Source organism: Falco biarmicus, chromosome 9 (genome assembly GCF_023638135.1).
Source record: "Falco biarmicus isolate bFalBia1 chromosome 9, bFalBia1.pri, whole genome shotgun sequence".
Lineage (NCBI taxonomy): Eukaryota > Metazoa > Chordata > Aves > Falconiformes > Falconidae > Falco > Falco biarmicus.
The window spans coordinates 39,522,879-39,543,909 of record NC_079296.1 but is presented as its reverse complement, the minus strand read 5'-3'; the positions used below and the strand labels follow the sequence as shown (position 1 = coordinate 39,543,909).

The following is a 21,031-nucleotide window of genomic DNA, read 5'->3' as shown; positions in this document are numbered from 1 at the left end:
AAGGTTTGACTAAAACATTTTCATACATTAGCAAACACTTTTAACTTGGGGACCAGATCAGCAGCCAGACTATCATACTTTCTAGAAATACGCCCCCTTTAAACCCAAGACTGATCTCTATCCTAGAGAGCGAGAATAAAAGCATGTAAAATAGCACAGTACTTAGACACTAAGTTCTAAGTTGCTAACAGATTTTGGAATACCCATCTCAACCAGGGAGAGATGGGTGGCTTCACAAAGCTAATGACATGACTCCCTAAAACTAAAAATTCTTGTTCAAGGATATACTAACATGAAACAGAAAACTTGCCTGTACAAGCAAGTATACGAAACAGCCTGTACATCCAGAAAGTTAGCTTGTTTTACTCAAGTACATTAGCACAAACGTACAGGGTGAGTCAAGTAGGAATACTAACTGAAGAGGAAGAAAGTCCATCCTAAGCCATCTATGCATCTCTTCCACCACTAAGCTTTCTTGAACAGCCTGCTTCATGACCATCAGCATGACTGTTCCAACCACAGCTGCAGAGAAGTAATTGTGACAGCATTTCAGAGAGTGCATCAAGTGCTCAGAAATGGGAATTATTTAAATGAAACACAGGTAAAGCTAAAGTCTGGAGGAAAAAAATTCCATCACGTCAATTCATTACAACTAAAAAAATTTCTAAAAACCCAAGACTGAAGTTAGAAATACTAAGCTGAATATCAAATATACCTAAGACTCGCCCTCACTATTTTGACAAATTTGTTGGAGCTCCCTTTCACTTGCTGGTCTGTGAAAAATCTTCCCCTAATCTCTACAAAGCAAAAAAATTCCAACAAAATATGTTCCTGAACTCTCATATTTATTTGGCTCTTCTGAAGACTTTGGTAGCACTACTCATTTCTTTGGAGAAAAAAGAATACATGTTTTTTGCTTATTAGATTATCTCATCAGATCCTTAGTATTCATTAGGTCTACCTGAAGCCACGTCAAAAACGGACATGACCTCCTAGCAGTTCTCGCAGCTTTAATGTTTGGGCATCAATCCAGAAAGAAAAAGAATCGTAAGTACCATCTCATAAGCCAGGCATAAAATTATCACTGTTTTATTGATCTTCGCTCAGTTTTCTGATCTTTCTGAACTCTGAATTTTAGATACCTTCTTTGTGGGACTGGAGTGTATCACAAGCTTAAGGGTTTATTTTTTACCTTAGTTTCAATACCCCACAGAGCAGTAAGATAATTTTATGTTTGTACGATGCTATTACTGTGTAAAGTGCCACTAGTTCTATTATGTCACTCAGACTGGTTTTGCAGTGTTCAAAGTTGATTCAAAAAGGAAGACGAGTGCCTGTTATCACATCACTCCCATCCTTTCAACACAAACATGGTTTGTTAGTATTTTCTTATCCTCTTCTTATCCTCCCTCCTGCTCCATGCTCACCACTTTCCACCACTGTTTAAGTAACCTAGGCAGTTTCCTAAGAAGGACAGAATTAAAGAGATTAAAATAGTTTAGTAAATGCTATTGTTCAAGGGTCTTACCAATGCAGGCCATTGAATTTGTTTGATCTTTGATCCCTGAGTCTGGCTTGGGTCCTTTCTCTTCGCCCAGACCAGCTGGTACTCCACCAAGAAGGTTGCAAAATCTTCATAAACTTTAACCCATTCTCGCTTTTCCCATTCAAGGTCATCAAATTCCACATATACCTGGAGAAATTTAAGAGAAGGAAAGGGCATACATTATTACATATACACAGCATATGTGCACCTACATACACTTCTGAAAGTGTGTGTTTTAGCATTTAATGCCAGAGTTTCATTCATGTTATTGCTATAGTATTGAAATTATATAATCAGTTCCTGTACCACAGAAATTTTTACGGGCACTGAATTTGTGGTCAAGAGAGGAGGGTTACATTTGCTAAAACATTACTGTTAACATTAGGTATCTTATCTCATAAGCGGGAAGTATAACACTAAGTATTTACTAGTACCAGTATAACACTAAGTATTTACTAGTACCATGCAAATAATACATACAGCTATTTACATATCAGTAAATAAGTTTAAAAAAAAATTCTCATTCTCAGTTCAAATACTTGTCCTATAATACAAACCAACCAAATAAAGAGTTGGCGGGAGGGGGGGTGTGTATGTGCAATTTGGAGCAGAGCCAGAAAGGACACCCTGAGTCTGCAGACCCTGCTACTACCAAGCTCAACACACAGCACCTAGCAGAAGCAGCTGTTTCTTGCTGTTTCTGTCCTGGAATCCCTCTCCTTTGGAGGGGGGGGGGGGGAAACCCCCACCTTTTGTTTCCAGCTAAATTATTTTGGAGCCAGTTTGCAATTATTTGATCTTGTGCCATCTCTGTCCTGTAGGTTATACAGTTCTCCTCGACACGTTCACTAAGCTAAATATGCCAAACCTTTTGTCTCCTCTTGTAAAGCGAAGAGGAAACTCTGAGCCAAAAAAGCTATTCGAAAGCTATCTGCATTAGCATACACAAACTCTTCTAAAAGTTTCAAAATGACAGAATCTACTTAAAATTCAAAGAAAAAAATCAATGTAATCAATTGTTTTCTTTTCCAAATTATGAGAAAATTAGTAAGAAAAAAACATCTGGCATAAGTCACTGCTTGTGACACAAACTGCAGCGGAGACGATGCTTTGCCACCCTCCTGAGTTTCAGCTCTCAGCCACACCCAAGGCAACTTCTGAAACTGGAGTTTCTTCCTCTATCTGCTTCTGAGAACTTAAATCACTGTCACAGAAATATTCTTCTTTTAACTTTGGTTAATTTTAGGCCTGCAACATACTTCCTTGTCTAGACTTTGTCTCACACTTTCCAAACCTGTATTACATAGTACTCCTCTCACCTCGTCCTTTTCCCTTCTGTGTACACAACTTCAATCTGCACCAAGCCTCTTCTCACTCCTGTATCATCCCAGTTCCTGCCACACTTTTCCTAACCCATGTTACTCCCATTCTGTTCCTACACACTCCTTTCCTTTTCCCTTCCCCTTCCCTCTTTAAAGCATCGTATAAAGAAGGTAACTTACTGCAGTTACTTTCTTCTATGACAGCCCATTATTGCATTTCCACTTAATACCTGTCCAAATAAAAAGGAAGAAAAGTAATTTCTTCTCCTGTCAAGCTACACTCAAGTCTATTCACTTATTTCACTGTTCCCCCTCCTCAGTACCTCCATGAACTGCTCACTGCTCACTATCGCAGCTATCACTCGCTGCCCACCTGACTCCTTTTCATCCATCCCTCTACCAAATACTGACACCCAACTGCCCCATCATCATGCATGCTCGTTGTCACCAATACCACATTCATGGCCATCTGGTCTTTCCACATCTTACCTCACATCTCATCTTAATACTCATTTTCTTTCTTGCCTGGTCTTAATGACTGGGTCAAGATAAAGCGTGTGCAGGGCAGCTGTCCGCATTAAATACCGTTCCTGCTATCTCCCAAGGGCAGAGCTTTCCCTCTGGACTCATCACCTCAACATCTGGAATTTCTGCTGTTTGCCTGCTGCCACTTCTCAGACTTTTCTAAAACTACCCTGGCTGATCCAGTCATCCCCAATCTCTGCATCACCTTCTTCACCAATGCAACTACTCTTTTACCTTTTCCCTTTGCCCATTTCACTCACTGAAAATATCAGGAAGCTACTGCTAGTCTTCACGGTGGTATTAGAATCAACCCTATAGGAACAGTTTGTATACAAAAATGCCCTCTCACCTCTGTTGTTCATTATTAGAGCTATCACCTGTTATTCTAACAAAGCAAGTACAAAACAGCCGCAAAACCTCAAAACGAAAAATTGTAAATTGACACCTTTCAGTAAAAAGCACTTTTTAATAGCTTAATTTCTATAAATTGCAACTTTATTATGTATTTGAAATTAGAGTAATAATTTCTGAATCGAAACAGTTAGGAGTAAGCATAGTAATGCTTTAAAGCACAGGCAGTAAAGTACATCATATCTTAAATCATCTTAGCAGCAGCATCTTGTATTTGCAGCTACTTTGAACCCTTCTAATGAGACATTTACTTCTGCAATTGATCAAATAACAGACATTAAAGACAACCTCAACTGATAGTGCAGTCCAAAATCATTCTCTAAAGTCACCCTCCTCCTGGCCCCTCCCTCCTCCAAATTCCACTCAATTGTCCTGGACATTTTACTTGGGTAGTCTGTAACAGGGTGTAAGAGGTTAAATACCAGACCTCACAAAGCAGCGAATTTAAAAGTCTAAGAGGGCAAGGGGAATCAAGTGAATAAACATTTTTGAAAAAACGCCGATAAGTCTAAACTGGAGTTAGCAGTTTAGAAACCACCACATTAAAATATACTGTATCTTCTGGACACTAGCCAAAACTTGTGGATAACTGTGATACAATCTAGTGTTTGTGTGCAAGTTTTGCACCCCAAATAAACTGAAATCTGGTGTAACGACAGTGGGAGTTATTGCTGAGCTATCTGCAGATTCTCCTGGCACCATATAATTAGATCTTCAACGGAGCGGTTCCAAGAAAAGTGGAGAATGGAGCATGGCGCAGAGCCAGTCTGCCATTGCCCAGGGCACCATATTCCTCCTCTAGTACAACACACACACAACCTTACTTGGGAGATACTTCTGCCAGCTTCCACAACACTCAGGTTTCCATGCCAAGACTATTAACTATCTGCTGGCTTTTGAAAGTTCATTTTTGAAAGGCAGAAACAACACACACTAAACGCAGAGCCCACTCCTTCATCCATTCTCTTTTTTGCTAGGAAATATTTAAATCAGGAAAACCAATTATTAATTTTTCTAAGCCAACGGTAAAGCCTCTGAAGAACACAGGCTTCCTCTTTCTCTGCACACTGACCTACCGCACAGAGAAGAGCAGCATCCCAAGCAGCACAATTTATGAAAGGGACTAAAAAGGGAAGAGGAGGAGGACAGGAAGCAATCCAGCAACCTACGCCAACAAAATAAGATGTAGAGCCAAAGTTAGACCCCCTAAGGAGTGTAAAGGCTGAAAATATTTAATCTTTCTTGCTTCACTGACAAAACTCTGTACAGCAAGAAACTCTACATTTGCCTCCCTAAGAACAAATGTTGATTTTGAGATTTTTCAGCCAAATTATGCTTCCTTGCCTTGTCAGCTGCACAGCAGTTTGTGTTCCCAGAGTGGCTGAAGTCTTCTCACCACGTATGCATTCACATGCATAAAAAGTAGAAACTCCCACTGGGACGATATTATAGTTGTAACTGGCATTAATGTGCTAATTTTGTAACTCACTACTATTTTCCAACAGGAAGCAGCATAAGCTTTTAGCATCTTTTCCAAGTAAAGCAAGACAGCAAATTAATTTCCAATGGAGTGAGCCAAACAATTGCAACAAAATATTGCCGTTTCAAAGCCAAAACACAACAATCATGGTGAAATTCCCTACATGTAGTGCTGTGATCCAGAGTTTTCCAGTCACTTCTGCTCCAAAGAGATATGCCTGACCAAGCAAGTTCTGAAACCCTTTAAACTGTCATGAAAGCAGTGTTGACTTCCAGTAAATTTGACTTCAAACGCTAAAAAACATAGTTGACGCACCATCCACTTTCTTGAAAACACGTGAGAGGGTGGATTCTGTTTGTAACTCCATGTTATAGTAGCATGTGCATTGCCCACGGGCTGGTTAGTGCTGAAGACAACTACAGCATTAACAACCCAGAGGCTGACTTCACGTTAGGTTTGCCCTGGCAAGAGCTCCCAAGCAATATAGCTACAAGAATTACTAAAAACTTGTATAATTTTAAGGCAAAGTAATCTCTAGCAAGAAGAAAATACAGTGCTGTATAGCATTTATTTACTGAATTTCTAACCTGGTATGCAGAAGTGATCTATACACCTGGTCTGTAATTAACAGAACGCTAAGTTGTGTTTTCAGTCCTAAGGGAGGAGTGTACAGTTTCCCCTTTACCACCTAGAAATTGTTAACAAAACATTTACTTCTAGGGGAAAAAAATAATCAAGAAATCAAGCAATCTTTAAGATGTTTTTAAAAAGGCAAAGAAAACACTTCTACTTTTGTACCACATTGAAAAGTCTTTAATCAACACAAATTTGGCTACTGACTTCAAGGGGAGTCCTAAAACACATCCTACTGGGCTTCACTTGTAACATTTTCAAACTAGAAGAAAGAAACAGAATATTACACCATGTGCAATTATAATGCATATACACTTTATACACCATTTTCATAAGTTAAGAACTCAAAATTCAGGTGCTAACAGTTATACGTGGAATTCTGAAGTCTTAGTTGTACAACTTAAAACACATGCCTAAAACGCTTTTTATGTAATCAAGTATCAGAAACTAGCTGTCATTTTCCAACCTCGTGATGGTCAGATAAATACAAAAATACAAACCTTCTATGTAATTCAGCAGAAATTTAATAGAAAATACAGAAGTGTAAAAAAAAAAATGTGTCAATGGCAGTAAATTAAATCTTTTACAAGTTGTGTACGTGTGTTTTGTTTTTAAAAGCCATAGTATCACCGTCAGAGGAAAAAAAAATATTCCTGTTTCATACCTCCAACTTACACATCGTAGCTAAGAGAATCAGAAACTACATTACAAGATGTCAGGACAAAATTCCCCAATTAGCATATTAAAATGCAAGTCCATGTTATTTCTCTCTTCATGTTAACATGCAGGGTTAACTGCAACCTGCAAACTGGGACACATACATTTTATGGGATGTTTAAGAATGGCTTATTCTTGGCCCAGTAAAGAGGTTGCTGGTAGTTTCTTTGTTCTGAGAGAAAAATCTACCTTCAGAAAAGAAAGGAGCCCAGTGAGCAGACAGTGCCTCTCACTGCTGTCCACAGAGGCGGATGGAGGTGCCAAGTCCAGTATCCCAAACTGAACCACCACCAGCAGCAATGCAGGTTTGGAAAGGGCAGGAAGGTTTCCAGGGGCCTGAACCCCACACAACTCCAACCACTTGCATAGCTCTGGTGGGCTTTTTTAGCATTGTATGTAGTTGAAAATTATAACAAAGTACACTAGGCTCCAAGAAACTTCTCCTTCTACTTATGGAGAAGGATGCGACTGCCAAATATCTAACTGGTATAAACTAAAACTAATTGTAAGTACACAGGGAATGGAGCCAGTAAGAGTGTTCTTATAAAACTTAATCTTCCCATCCTGTTCTCAGTATCCTTGCCTTCTCAGGTTTTTAACAGATTGTTTCTTTGATGGAAATGGCATTACCCAGCAGTCAAGTCTTTCTAAATATATCTTTACCTAATCAAATGCAATCAAAGCACAATTTACTGTAAAGCAAAACAGCTTAACACAGTAAAATTATTACTATGCTATACAAGTGCTACCCATTTCCACATGGAAAAGCAGTGAAATAGCAAAGACAGCAATAGGGGGTTTTGTTTAATAAAGGGCTTGCAATATTGTTCCATGCTACCAAAATTTCCCCAATCCTCCACAACAGCATTTCAGTCAGTCTGCACTAAAAACAAACAAAAAAAAAAAGTCATAAAAGAATCATCATACCCCTTCCTTTCTATGTTGGAATGCTATACATTTGCATTTTACAAGCTGTTAAAGCAAAACAGTACAGAAAAAAAGAGTATTTGAAAATATGTTGGTATTGGCCCATACAGCCTGAAACCGCCCAAAACAGCTGGAATAATGGCAACAGATTGGCATTAAACTATCAAATTCCTTAGGATTAAAAAATGGGGTTTATTGCCTCCATATATTCTTAAAAATAGCCAGCATTTTTATTGCTATTCAGACACATTCATTCCTAAGTACAAAAATTTCACTTGCACTTGTAGACAAGAAAGTATTTACATTTGACAAAGAAATACTAAATGTACTTGTATTTTTTAGCAGGTGTGAGTAGACACTCACAATGCCACAGTACGTCTTTAGAAGACCTGAAAATCTTGATAAAACTAATTTATGTTTATTAATCAGACTTTTACAATTCTTCCACTATTTAAGGAACAGTCTCTGTTGTTTCAGAACTGCCTGGACATCTTTTTTTGTGGAGTGATGGTTCTGGCTCTGTCCAGCAGGAATGGACCACCACTTATTTCCTGTAAACCATGGAAAGACCCTGCATAACAGCATCCAGCTACAACTCCTCTGAAATACAAAGGAACAAGCCCTCCAAAACCACTGCTCTCATTACTGAGGAAAAAATTAAATCTGCAGCCTCAGAATCATCTGCTCAAATTTTACAAAACTATATAGAGGAGCCTGTACCTTTGCTCAAAACACACAGACACACTCAAGCTGAGGCCAACATTGTTCAATACAGTTCATACACAGAACAATAAGGAAGACAACCCTGCTTTCCAAACAGGCTTCTGAATAAACTGGAAGTACACACTTGCTGGAAGACATGTCAAATATAAGCAATGTGCAGAAGAGAACAGGACCAGGTGTAGCAAATACATGCTTCAATAAACATGAATTTTCAAGGTAGCTTCCCTATATCAAACTTTAAAATTAAAATCCTACAAACAAAGAGGCCTTCAAATAAAAATAATTATTTATTTCAAGCAAACAGTTGCCTCAAATTAGATTAGAGGGGAATAAACACAGAAATCATCAACATGTACAGGTTTATTTTCAAGCCTAATTCTGCATTCCCTGAAATGCATGCTTGAACACTGACAATAAAGTGTTCTTTGCAGCAAAAAAATGCAGAGAACAATGGTTGCAAAACAAGAAAAATACCAGTACTATTGCAACAGCCTGCTGCAGTCTGTAGCTTGGATTGCTAAGCAACCAGCACATCATGTAGAGTACAAAGTAAGATTGCAGGGAAGACAGAATTAAAAAAAAGCATCCTACATGGATGCCCCAATACCATCTTTGAGAAATAAAGAAAAACAGTTAACACACGTGTCTTGCATCCCTCAGTTTAAAATACTAATTCTAAAGAGAAAACTGAAGGGAGAAAATGTGAACTACACCGAAATGCAAGAGAAAAACCCCATACTTCTTGTATGCAATTTGGAGTTGTAAAATAGTTTTTCAGAAAAGACTTGTCCCTAAGAAAAAGATAATACACAGGAGTGCCAAATTATTACTTTAAAAGCTATCTAAATCATTTAGGTATTTAAAGTATTTGACATACCTATTTTGCAAATGTTTTTCCAAATTCAGACTTTAACAGCAAAGTAACGTAACGTGCAAACCAGAAATTAAATCATGATTGTACTGGACGTACATAGAAACCAAAGTCATGTAGCCCCATTTTAAAAATGGTTTAGATGCCAAATATACACTGAATTACTCATCCAAAATAAGGAATAAAAGTAACTCACTATTTTAAGATACCATGAACTATTAAATCATAGTAATAACTAGATGAAATACACACAATTACATACAAGCTTCCTTGTCCTTCAGGCTTGGGAAAAAAAAAAAAAAGTCTTTCAAATTCTCTTTACCATCACACAACACAGGAAACTTTTCTTACTGCATCTAGATTTGTGTGTTAATTTCTAAAATCAATTGTTAAGAAGCTCATATACTACAGAGAGTCTACATATTCAATTTTAAAATAGAGGGAATTTTGTGCTTGAATCAGACATTTGTGATTTTGGATGGCTAGTTAAAAGCAATTCATATGTGCATATATGCACATTTTAGTGTCACACTAAAAAGACCAACACCTTTCATTTAATAGGGAATCATTGTTGCTGAATCTCAGTTCAAAAAAGATGACCCTGGTTTTAAACTGTATATATCTCGTATTTGAAACTGACTAAAAAAACTGATTAGAGATAAAGCCATTTAAAATAATAGTTATTAACTGTTAAATGTTAATGGCGTTCAGTAAAATTCTACAGTGCAATAACTTGTTAATGAAGATAAAGTTTGTCTAGCAGGTTGTCAGCAGACACAAAGCACTGCAGGAGGCTGAATTAAAGCACGTGGTGAAAGGAACGGGCTACTTCCTAGTTAGAATTCATGATTTTCTATTGTTCCTCACCCCCAAAATCAGAGTTAGCTACAAAGAGAAATCTACCTCTCTTGAGGCAAGAAACTTCACCAATTCACCTGGCTGTAGCCTTAGCTAACAAGGTATGGCTGTAAAGAAGCTCACAGGGGAACAGGACAACTTCAGTCCTCCTGGGACAGTCTGACCACGCAGCTGGAACTTAACGAGATGACCAGGGCCTAAGCAGAGAGCTACTATGATTAAATGAGCTGTTCTGATGTCTCGCTCCAGCTGCATAGCCCAAACCTGAACCATTGCTAGAGGGAACCAAAAGAAGTGCTAAAAGCACAGGACTTTGCCCATTTCTACCAAGAATATTCAGTTAGGGATCTTCACTATGTATAGAGCCAAAACAGTCATCTTTGCAAGGTTCAAAGGACTAACCCCTAGATTAGACCAGAACCTAGAAGTATTTATCAGCATCTATCCAGACCAAGGTTCAATCTGTTTTGTGTATCAGTATGAGAAGTGATGTCCTCCCAAAACCACAGGGCAGAGCCTGAATCAACGCTTGCCCTTTTCAACAGCAAATCTTTCTCTGAGGTCAAACAAAAAAAAGAGACCATGAAAGAAAGGTTTTGAGTTTGAGTTCCGCTTTATATACCTGTACCTTGAAATTCAGACTAGGAAAAAGAGACCAAGTGCCTCTCAGCTGCTGTGTGTGTCTACATTGTTCTGCAGACATGAGGCCAAACAAACCAGAAGTGGGCTCACAATTTCATTTTTATCAGATAAAGCCAGGGATACCAAGAAGGCATCAGCAAAGCTTTAGCATGGTGACAAACAGCACAGGAAGCTGGTCAGCAGATTTGGTTTGTACAGGAGATATTTTCCCAAGGCCTAGCTCATACCAACAGCAGCAATATAATCAGACAACCTCACACAATTCATTGCTGTTCTTTGGTCAGCTTACAGAAGTTAAGGGAGCTATGGAGAAATATTAAGAGTTATCAGAAAACCAAGACAAAAGTTCGTCTGCCAAAAAGAGACAGTATATCATACTTTTTATAAATTATCAACTATAAAAATGGTGATTTTTTTTTTTTAGTTCTGATGACAACTCAATATTTGTTCTTACAATCAAGATTAAGTAACAAACCAAACAACTCTAATCAAGTAGATGAGAAAATAGTAATAATTTCAAACAAAAATATTGAAATGCATCAAGGTAAGAATCCTGACAAGTAAAAGAAATTTAGTGAAATATTTATCTACTTCATTGATCATCCACTTAAAATGTTGGCAGATATTTTCCAGGTGTCTTCTCCTTCTTAAAAGAACTAGAATTCTTGAAATGGGAAGTTAGTATACTGTATCAACTACTTTAAAGCTTTATCTCTTATCAGAGAAGAACATTTTACTGTCTCAATAGTAACCTGCTGTCCTCTTTCCTCCACTTAATGTGCCATCTATAACCACGGTCTGCAAACTGTTTCTCCTAGTCCTGCCTAAATCACCTCTAAGCAATATAACAAAAACAAACAGTTCCTAAGACCTTCCTAGCTAAGATGCAAAGGTATTTCAGCTTTTCCTGCTGTGTTCAATTTTTGTTTTTGGAAACCTGAATCTTTCTCCTTTAGCGCTGTGACTGTATTCAGTGCTATCTTGCAAGCTGAATTACTCTTGTGTTTTAGTCAGACAGCTTCTTGTTACCATTTCAGCCTTTGGGTTTCAATCTCCTCTGCAAGTCATCTTAAAAAAACGCCAAACTATATTTCCTTCACATAGTTGATCTTTGTCTAGACCTTCATACTGGAAAGTAATCACTCATTTAAAAATACACTCTCATATAACCCTTCTGATGTAGCTAAAAGCTTGAAGACACCTGCTAACCAAGGACTCAAACAAAACTTACAGAAGTCTACTCCTTTCCTATGGATTAACCACAGCATTAGAGAAGTAAAATTTGTACTCACAGGCTGAAGCTTCCAAGGATTAAAACTTTTCAGGTGTATATGATGTTCCTTTATTTTTCTGTTTGATACCAAGTTGCCAAGCTAGACTTTACAGAGAACAACTGGGTCATTACACTTCATAGCACACCAGTGCATAAATGTGCACAAACCGGGACCAAGGTTCACCCTAACTTTGAACTGAGGTATCTCCAAGTACTACTAGAAGGTCAGAGGAGATTAAGACCAGGGGTGGTGGCACATGCAAGCAAACAAGACATAAGGAAACATCCTGCCCAAATTAAGCAGCACTTTGGGAGCAGAAGGAGGAACGTAACTACAGCTCCCTGGGTTTTCCAACTGTCTTGACGTACATTCTCAACCTCTTCTTTGCTGTAATGGCACTCAGTCATAGATATCTGAAATTTCTGACCAAGGAAATTACAACTCTATAAACTATAAAGAAATACAGCAGCACTGTATGTAATTTAGGCAATCATCTTTTCCATTTCACAGTCTTAAGGTAATGTTTTACATCAGAATGGAGACTCATTAGTAATGCGCACAAAAAATTTGGTCCCAGCTTAACCAAAAACTTACCTTTTATCAATGTATTTCAAGAGTCTTCTAGTAGCTGACTGTTTGTGTAAAAAAAAAAAAAAAACCAACACACCAAAACAACAAACTTCAGACATTGATATTTAAGCGGGGTTTCTGCACTCAGCTCGTAACAGTGGGCAAATTGCAATCTCTGTGCTTTAGTATTTATATTCTGGAAGAATATAATCATTTCAACCCAGTATTGCCCGTTTTGACCACAAATTCTTTGGGAACTGAGATTGTATGTTTACATTACACTAACGCAATAGAGATCCAATGTCAGTGGGTTTTCAGGTGCAATTGAGGTGTTACGATACAAACCATGCTGGATTACAAACATACAAAGATGACTGGCTCCTCTCAACAACTGCCCACTAGTGTTGCTGCTGCTAAGGCTACAGTACAGGAAGGACTGCTTCAAATAGACAGAATTATTGATGCATAAAAGCTTCAGGAATATAAGGGTGGACAGCACTTAATGTTAAAGAAATTATGCACAATATGTACATGAAAATACTCTCAATATGTTTGTCTACTAGTGTTTTTCAGAAGACAACACTTTTGCTCTCTCACCTAACATTATTTTTTGTCCTGCAACAAAATTTCTCAAGTATGTGAGGAGAGTCATTCAAGCTTTTATAGCCTAAGGATTAACTAATTTATTTCAATACCACAATTGTCCAAACTACAGAGAAGTGTTTATGATTTTTACCTTAACTGCATGATTATTTTTTTGAAGCTTACAGCACATCTTTTTTTTAATTAGAAATCGTCCTAGAAATGTCCCATGTACTGCAACTTAAAATAGCGAAGACAACATGTTATGCATTTTCTGCTCTCCTAATAGTTTCTTGCAAAGATCTTTTTAAAGAAGAACAAAAGATCCACTGATAACACCAACAGAATAATAGATCCAACAGATAACACAATCAAACCCTTACTGCTTAAGCCCAGAAGTAAAGACATAAGAACAAAACACTGGCAGTGAGTATATATCAAAAGCTGACTAATGAACCAAATGAATAACTTTAATTACTGCATTAGCTATGTCTGGGTAATTTACTAGTGAAAAACTCAGACAGACACTCCCTGTAACAACAGCAAGGATAATATTTTTTAAATAAGCAGCATTTCAAAGACAATGATAAATTAAAAGTAAGTTTGTTTATGCACAATGATTTTATAGCCAGTAACTGTAAGGGCTGTGCCTGGGATTCAAAAAGTCCTCCCCACAGTTCAAAATGCATGCTGCAGAGAAGAGAATAAAAAAGCATTAATTCAGAACTGCACATAATTTGCTCACCATCTGTGCAAGTTTCTGGAACAAGAAAAAAAATAGGGTTTGCTGTATGTCCAAGGCAACTTTTAATGCTAGAAATGATACATATGATAAACATACCTACTGTATTGACTCTGATGCTTACAGAAGTTACTTAAATCCTTTTTAGAACTGAACGATTAAAAATGTTAAACCTGAAGCACAAATACAAGGACTATACTTTTCACCTCCTCCTTTCTCCCCTTTATTTCCCCACTATCATCTTGTTGATTAAAAATTAAGATACAGTGTTACACATCCAGTGATTCAACCATTGCCACATACCAAAAATGCAGAACAACTTCCCCCAAACTTTTAGCACTCATTCTGCATTTGTAAGTTTATTTTCCGAGGAGCTCCTTGTGATTCTGATGTTCACTTAAACTTAGATTTAATTAGAATCTTTAAAGAAATTTATCAACATAAGCAAGTTTTTTGTAACACACTTCACCTACTTCAAGTATTCTGAATGAGGAAACATCTTCAAAACAAACAAAAACCCCACGAACTGCAACAGATTGTGCACCTACTGTTACAGTTATACAGAATATAGACAAGACTTCCAGAAAAAAATTCAAGTAACTACATAGGACCTTTATGACCTCCAGAGGTAACTCAAGCAAACACAGCCTTCCCCGAGCCAAATTGCACTTGACAATTTTATTGTACTATGATAAATCAATACAAGAGAAGATCTAGCATACTCACATCACAGTCGTTCCCATTCCCCTTGGGAATAAGCAATAAAATTTCTGTTCCCTTTAAGGGACACAAATGTTCCCTTCAGGAAAATGAACACAGTGTAAGAAGGTATTTTTAACTGAAGGAGTCACCAGCTGCAGAAGTCTTAGTGGTATAAGATAACTGAAGTATTCATTGATAATGATAAAGTGAATCTGTTTTCAAAACTTATCAGGGAATGACAACTAAGGTTTTTACATTGGTTTACCAAATGCTTTCTGCTTCACTGTATCAACTACTTAAAATCTGGATGTTATTTCTTACAATCAGTCTCATTTCCTTGTAAATTGTATGTATAATATACCTTGTGTTACAGTAAACTTACTGTGAATGAGAAAGGAACAGTTCTTACTCATGAAACTTCATTTAACATCCAAGACACAAAAAAAGGCGAGACAATGTTCATCTACTGTCAACTAACATTAATACTGTCATAAATTAAAAAAGAATGTGCAATAAATACTTTTGGAAGTAATGTTCATTTTTGGCTTTCTCACAGCTATAGATACATTTATTTCACTGTGATATAAATACCTCACCGATCACAATCTATTAATAACATTAAGCACAGCCCAGGCCTCCATCACGTAACTGCAATATACTTTGAATAGAGACTAGTTCTCAACGTTGCAGACATATACATGTACCAGTACTTTTATTCAGTGTATGTAAGTGTATGTAAGGCCAAGGTGCCTTACTCCCAAGTCACTACATGGAAAAAAAGAGGGAGGATGGAAAGGCACAGCTAAAACCCATTCTTACATTGCTCTCTTAGGATGGGAAGGAGAAGGTCACTAACAAACCAGACAGAAACAAACACTGAACCCACTCTGGGAATCAGTAAGAGTTGCTGCCGTCTCCCAGTACCTCACATATAGATCAAGAGACAAAGGCTGAACAAACAGGATTCAGAAGTAACATTAAGTGCACTACACACAGGCAAGGAGAGCTTTTCCAGTTTTGCTCATAAGAAGGGATCAGAATATTGCATATCTCAAAAAAAAAACTTAATATGATTTGTTACATAGATTATTAGATACCAAAAGGAGCTGCCAAACAATTTTGGCACAAATTCATGGGTATCACAAAAATAAAGAAACATACCTGACAAGTTCCACAGCACTGGAAAAATGAACTGTTCTTGAGTACTGAAAGCAAAGGGCAAAGATTTCTAGGCTTTCTAATGTGTGTGGCTTCTCTTACCATCACATCCCTTCCTTTCCAACCTTGATTTAAAAAAAAAAAACATATATTCACAAAAGAGAAAAGAGACTCTGCTCAGCAGTCCACAAAGGCAGGACTGGTTGTTCAGTTAAGACTACTCCTTGCTTTTAGTACAGGCAGGTTTCTTCACATGTTTCTGCACCCAAGATGTTAATTAAAAAAAAAAATATATATATATATATATAAAAGGAAATTCCTACCCACCCAAAAAAGTGCACAAGTATGCAAGATATCTAATGCCATGACAAGATCAATCCTTTTGCAATTATTTTATTTTTAAATTTAAACCCAGAAATAGGCAACTCAGTCGTATTTTTTCCATATTAAGCTTCTAATCCTTTAAGTAATTTTTCTTCCCACATGCAACATACTGAAAGACAATTGTAGAGCTCTGAGGAAAGCCAGCACCTGCAGGAAAGGGTTTAATCTGGCAACTGCTGGTGTTGTTGAGTTATCACATAAATCTCTTATTAAGTCCCACCCCTTTCCTGTAGTTCCAACCGTTGGAGTTTGAGAAAACAGACCTCGTTTCATGCTAAACTCCCACCACTGAGCAGCTGAATCTCCTACATTACTTAGGATACTGTTCGTGAGAGCAGACTTCACATGGAGTCATGCAACATCCTGTTCCAAGCCAAATGCTCCAGATGGGATATGTTTCACTGCTGCCTCCCCCTCTCCAGCCCATTTAAGCTTGTTCTTTTTTCTTTGAAAGCATTTATCCCAAACTGATGCTATAACAGCATGCTAAAACTGATCTTTTAAGAAAAAAGCAGACAAATCACAACTCACTTAAAATCTAAATGTCTTTACTATAATAAAAAGACCCCACACCACTTGAATTATCAAAATATTTGTGTTAGCTAACCAATCTGCAAAAACTACATAGTAAAAAAATAAATGACCCGACACAGCTCTACACTGCAGGAAAACCTGCCTTGTTTCAGAAAGCTTACTAATTATTTAAAAGCTTAACATTGTCACGCACATTACTAATCTAATGAAAGTTCTCATCGACATAACAAGGAAAAAACTGTCTAGTCTGCTGATCACACTGAATGCTGGCAATTTCTCAAACATCTGCTAAAGGTCAGATTTCCACTGCATGGAACCAATCAATGAAGCTACACAACACTCCCAGCGCCATTGGAAGTGCCAAACAAAGACCACTGTTTTACATAAGCAAAGAAACTCAAGCCTGAAATCTTCCAAAACACTACCAGCAAAGTCTTCACTCCCATCACCACGTAGTACTCATCTACCTGACAATGGCTGTTAAGATTTATTCTAGTTTTGCTTTTTATAGCTGAAACAGTTACTTAATGCTAACCCATTTTTCCGCATTGTTGAATAGTGTGCAGCTGATACCACATACAGAGAAACATCTCAAAAACCATGGACATATATTTAAACAAAAGGGGGTTTTATTTAAGTGTTAATCATCATAAAAACAGAGTTTCAGAAAACTGAATATTCACACATTTGGTGCCTTTGTTTCAACTCAGTGACTTCAATCCCTGCATCCCGTCCCCCCACTGCCTCCCCTTGAGTTCTTAAAAAAAAAAAACAAACAAACAAACAAAAAACCACCAAAAAAAACCCCCCCACAGATCTTGGAGTTAAAAAAATAGGCTGAAATTATAAAAATTCTGCCCTGAAATCCTTACTACGCAACCTCAGAAATATAATCCCAATATCCTCACAGATTAGGAAATCGTTGGCTCCTGCTAAAAACAACATGCTCTATATTTCAACAGCTTATCACATGCCATAAAACCAGTGCTTTAGCATGAGCCTATACAGAAGGAATAAATGATCGATTCCGATGCTGCTGAAAAGCTGAGCTTGTTTCATTTTTACAGATAAAATATTATTTTATATATGGATAATCTGGTATTGATTTACAAGAAAAGCCTTTTGCACACAGGACACAAAGGCCAGGAACAAAGCAATCTCATGGAATTTGGGGACTTCATTTCAATTACGTGCCACAGTGATCTTCAAACTACAATTTTAGGCTTGTTTTATAAATTTTTGTTGTTGTTAAAGAAAATCCATTTTCACTTCATAGCCAACACGGGTAAAAGAAGGCAAGCAAAAGTTAGTAGATATTATAATAAATTCAGCAGAATTCCTCTCCAGCATTCCTTCCAACTCAACAGCTAATACAGCAGTGGCGTGGTCATGGGTCAATCCTAAATGAAAGCAACATCCAATCAAAAAAAAAAAAATATATACAGTTACTAGGTAATCATGTTGCCACACAGTCAACAGCCTTGTGCTGCAGCCCGTGCTGTGCAATGCTACAGTCCTAGCCCCACGGCGCTCACGGCTTTGCTCCTGACCCCCAGTCCTCCTTGTCACAGCTGGGACTGAGCTACCAAATGGCCTCCAAACTCCAGTGCCCGAGATGAACCACACTCCCTCGCAGAGAGGGATCACTTCCCTTGGCAAAGCAGAGCAGCACTACCACACCAGGAATCAGTACTATCCGTGGGTCAGAGAAGGTACGTGTGAAAGGAGAGCACTGCACAGCAGTCTCACGCCACAGGGCATAAGAGAAGGGACCAGCACACCCCCAGCGAGACCAGGCTCACTAGAAAGCCATGTTTCATGACACAACAGCAAAACAAAAGCAGACTGCTGCTACAAATACCTACAAAAAGTTTTAATGGCTTGATAAAACATGGTATTATCTGCAACACAAATTGAAGTTATAAAATCAAAAATTTTTTAAAAGTCTCTCAAAGAAAAGACTCTTCAATTATTTTTTTTATTTTATGAAAGCTGAACAGCAATAAGACTACGGGACCTTTCAAGGAGACAGTTATTTCTCCATTCCAGTTTCACTTAATTTTTAATGCCTTTAGCTTCTTTGAGCAGCTTTTTTTCATTATTTGTTTCTTGCCTCATCTAGCTGCCAGTGTTTGGGCGGGTGCCAGTTTTGTGGGACACTTCAGGGTATGCAGTTATGTCACATTTAAAAAAACAGAAGGCAGCCCCAGAAAGGCCCATCCGTCTCCTAATTTTCAGTCATTCAACCATCTCCCCATTCAAGATAAGCCAAGAAAATGAGCAAACATCTGTATGAGATGCTTCAGGGAAGAGTGCAACAAACAATAAAAGTTTCTATCACACTCTATATTTCTTCCAGCAGGTCTGTACAACTTGCCATTACAAAAGGTTTTTTTCAAAGTATATTCAGAAGCAGCATATTGCCCATAAGGGACGAAGCGTACACATATGCTTCAATGGCAATTCAGTATAAGGACCATAGATCAATAATATCCTATAACTGTGACAGCTTGCAGAATTTGGGTGCTTTTATATGCAAACACTATCAATTGCATTATCGTATTTGAGTACAGTTTTCATTTAAACAAATATACTCAAGAAGCAGCCTGGCCGGATGGCAATATAGAATATGTATATAAGCCCAAATTACTTGTATTAGTTCCCATCTACACATACACATGTGGGAAAGCATTGGCCTAGCATTCCTACTACTTACTTTTCTATAGAAGGGAGGACAAAGGCATGCTCAGTACTGAAATGGAACTGTATTATCAACAGTCTGCAGAATTTACTTTTGGAAAAGATACCAAACAGGGTTAGTTTTTCCAGCTTTCCAGCACATGCAGATCCACCTCTATCTTAGAGAGGTTTTAAGCCATTAGTGCCAGTTTCCAGAGGTTTTGTGATGACATAATATTAACACCACAAAGCAGTAAGTTAAGATAGCAAGTGCCTGTAATACCTGACAAAAGTAAACTGCACATGCAGACTCTACCTACACTACCTTTACTATTTGGTGTACATCTTGGAGGTTAGCCAAGAAATGAGGAACAGAGACATTAGAAGTGAGCTAGAAGATCTGCAAAGACCAGGCCAACTGCCAAAGCATTTACTTAGAATTCCATGTTACCGTGGCTACAACAGCTTAAACCCAGCTCAAATACATCTGCTCAGCACTGCAGTGCGCATCTAGAGACTTGTCAGCTCGCTCTGCTTCGCTCTCTGACATGGGCCACTCATGTTGCTTTTAGGGAATCTACTGAGAAGCCAATTGTCACAGTCATCAGTAACAACCCTCAGTAACACACCCGAGTCACAATGTCACCTTGTACCAGTGAGTGAACTGTACTGGAGAAGTCAGAAATTTACTCATTAAGCAGAGGCAAGAGGGGAAAAAAGCTGCCTAAATGCTGCTTCCAGAAGAGCTGTACAGTGAATAACTAACCCAAGAAAAGCACAAGTAGGTCACCATTACATAGACACTAGCCTAGCTTCAAATAGCTGGGAAGAAGTTCAGTACTTAAACCTAAGATTTAAAGCTTCTAGTAATGCATAACTATAGTCATCTCCTACAGGATTACAGCACTTACTCATTCTGTACAGAATGGATAATTTTTTTTAAAGAATTCTCAAAAGTTCACTAGTTCAAAGGATGTAAAATATCCTTTAAATACGCGCTACCAAAATCGCTCCCCAAATCATCTGCATGCATGTATATTTAAGATTAATATCTTACAGTTTATTTAGTGAAATGAAGAGGCTATGAGAAGAAGTTTAGATTTAGCAGCAATTTTCTCCTATGGCTCTTCAGAGAATGAAGAATAATGTTCTCCAGAGAGCCTCTCAAAACAATTGCCCTTTTTCCACAACAGCTGCCATTTACTTACACTCTCAGAAGGACGGATGCCATTGGCTGCCTCTCAGCAAAGAGTAACTGTTACCTCGCTTTCATCCTTTCTCAAAGTCATCATCTACATCCCTACAGACACCAAGCCACTTTCTCCCCTGGGGGCCACTGGCTTCATTCCCAGTAGCGAAAACAGAAGGCAAGTAGTGGCCATCTTTGTTCAGGCAGTTGTGGCTTCAATCAGACTGAAAAATGAGAAGTTGCAGGCACAATGGAGGGAAACATGCCTTTAGGATCCTTTCCCTAAAAATTAATCTGAGTCCTAAACATCCTCAAACCTGCTGCATCTGAATTAGCCAACAAGACAGGTTCACAGGAGGAGGAAATATACACGTATTTGAAGCATGAAAAAAAGGAAATGAGAAAATTCAGGAGTTCACAAAACATGATGAGTGAAAAGAAACTGCAGGTCCTGCTGCCCTGAGTCAGTGAGGGGAAGCAGCTGTAAATCTGTCTAAACCGGCTCTGCATTCTCTAGTTGTTTTGTAGCTCCAGAATGCATAAAACCGCTACCACATGCCAG

At 38.0% G+C, this 21,031-nt stretch overlaps 1 protein-coding gene across 1 annotated transcript in view; it reads right to left on the bottom strand.

Moving 5' to 3' along the window:
* JMJD1C (jumonji domain containing 1C) overlaps positions 1-21,031 on the bottom strand; it is a 165,996-nt gene that overhangs the window by 110,420 nt on the left and 34,545 nt on the right. Inside the window, exon 2 of the mRNA XM_056351587.1 lies at positions 1,529-1,693. Within this exon, the coding sequence (XP_056207562.1) occupies positions 1,529-1,693 (165 nt within the window). The remainder of the gene's footprint in view (positions 1-1,528; positions 1,694-21,031) is intronic.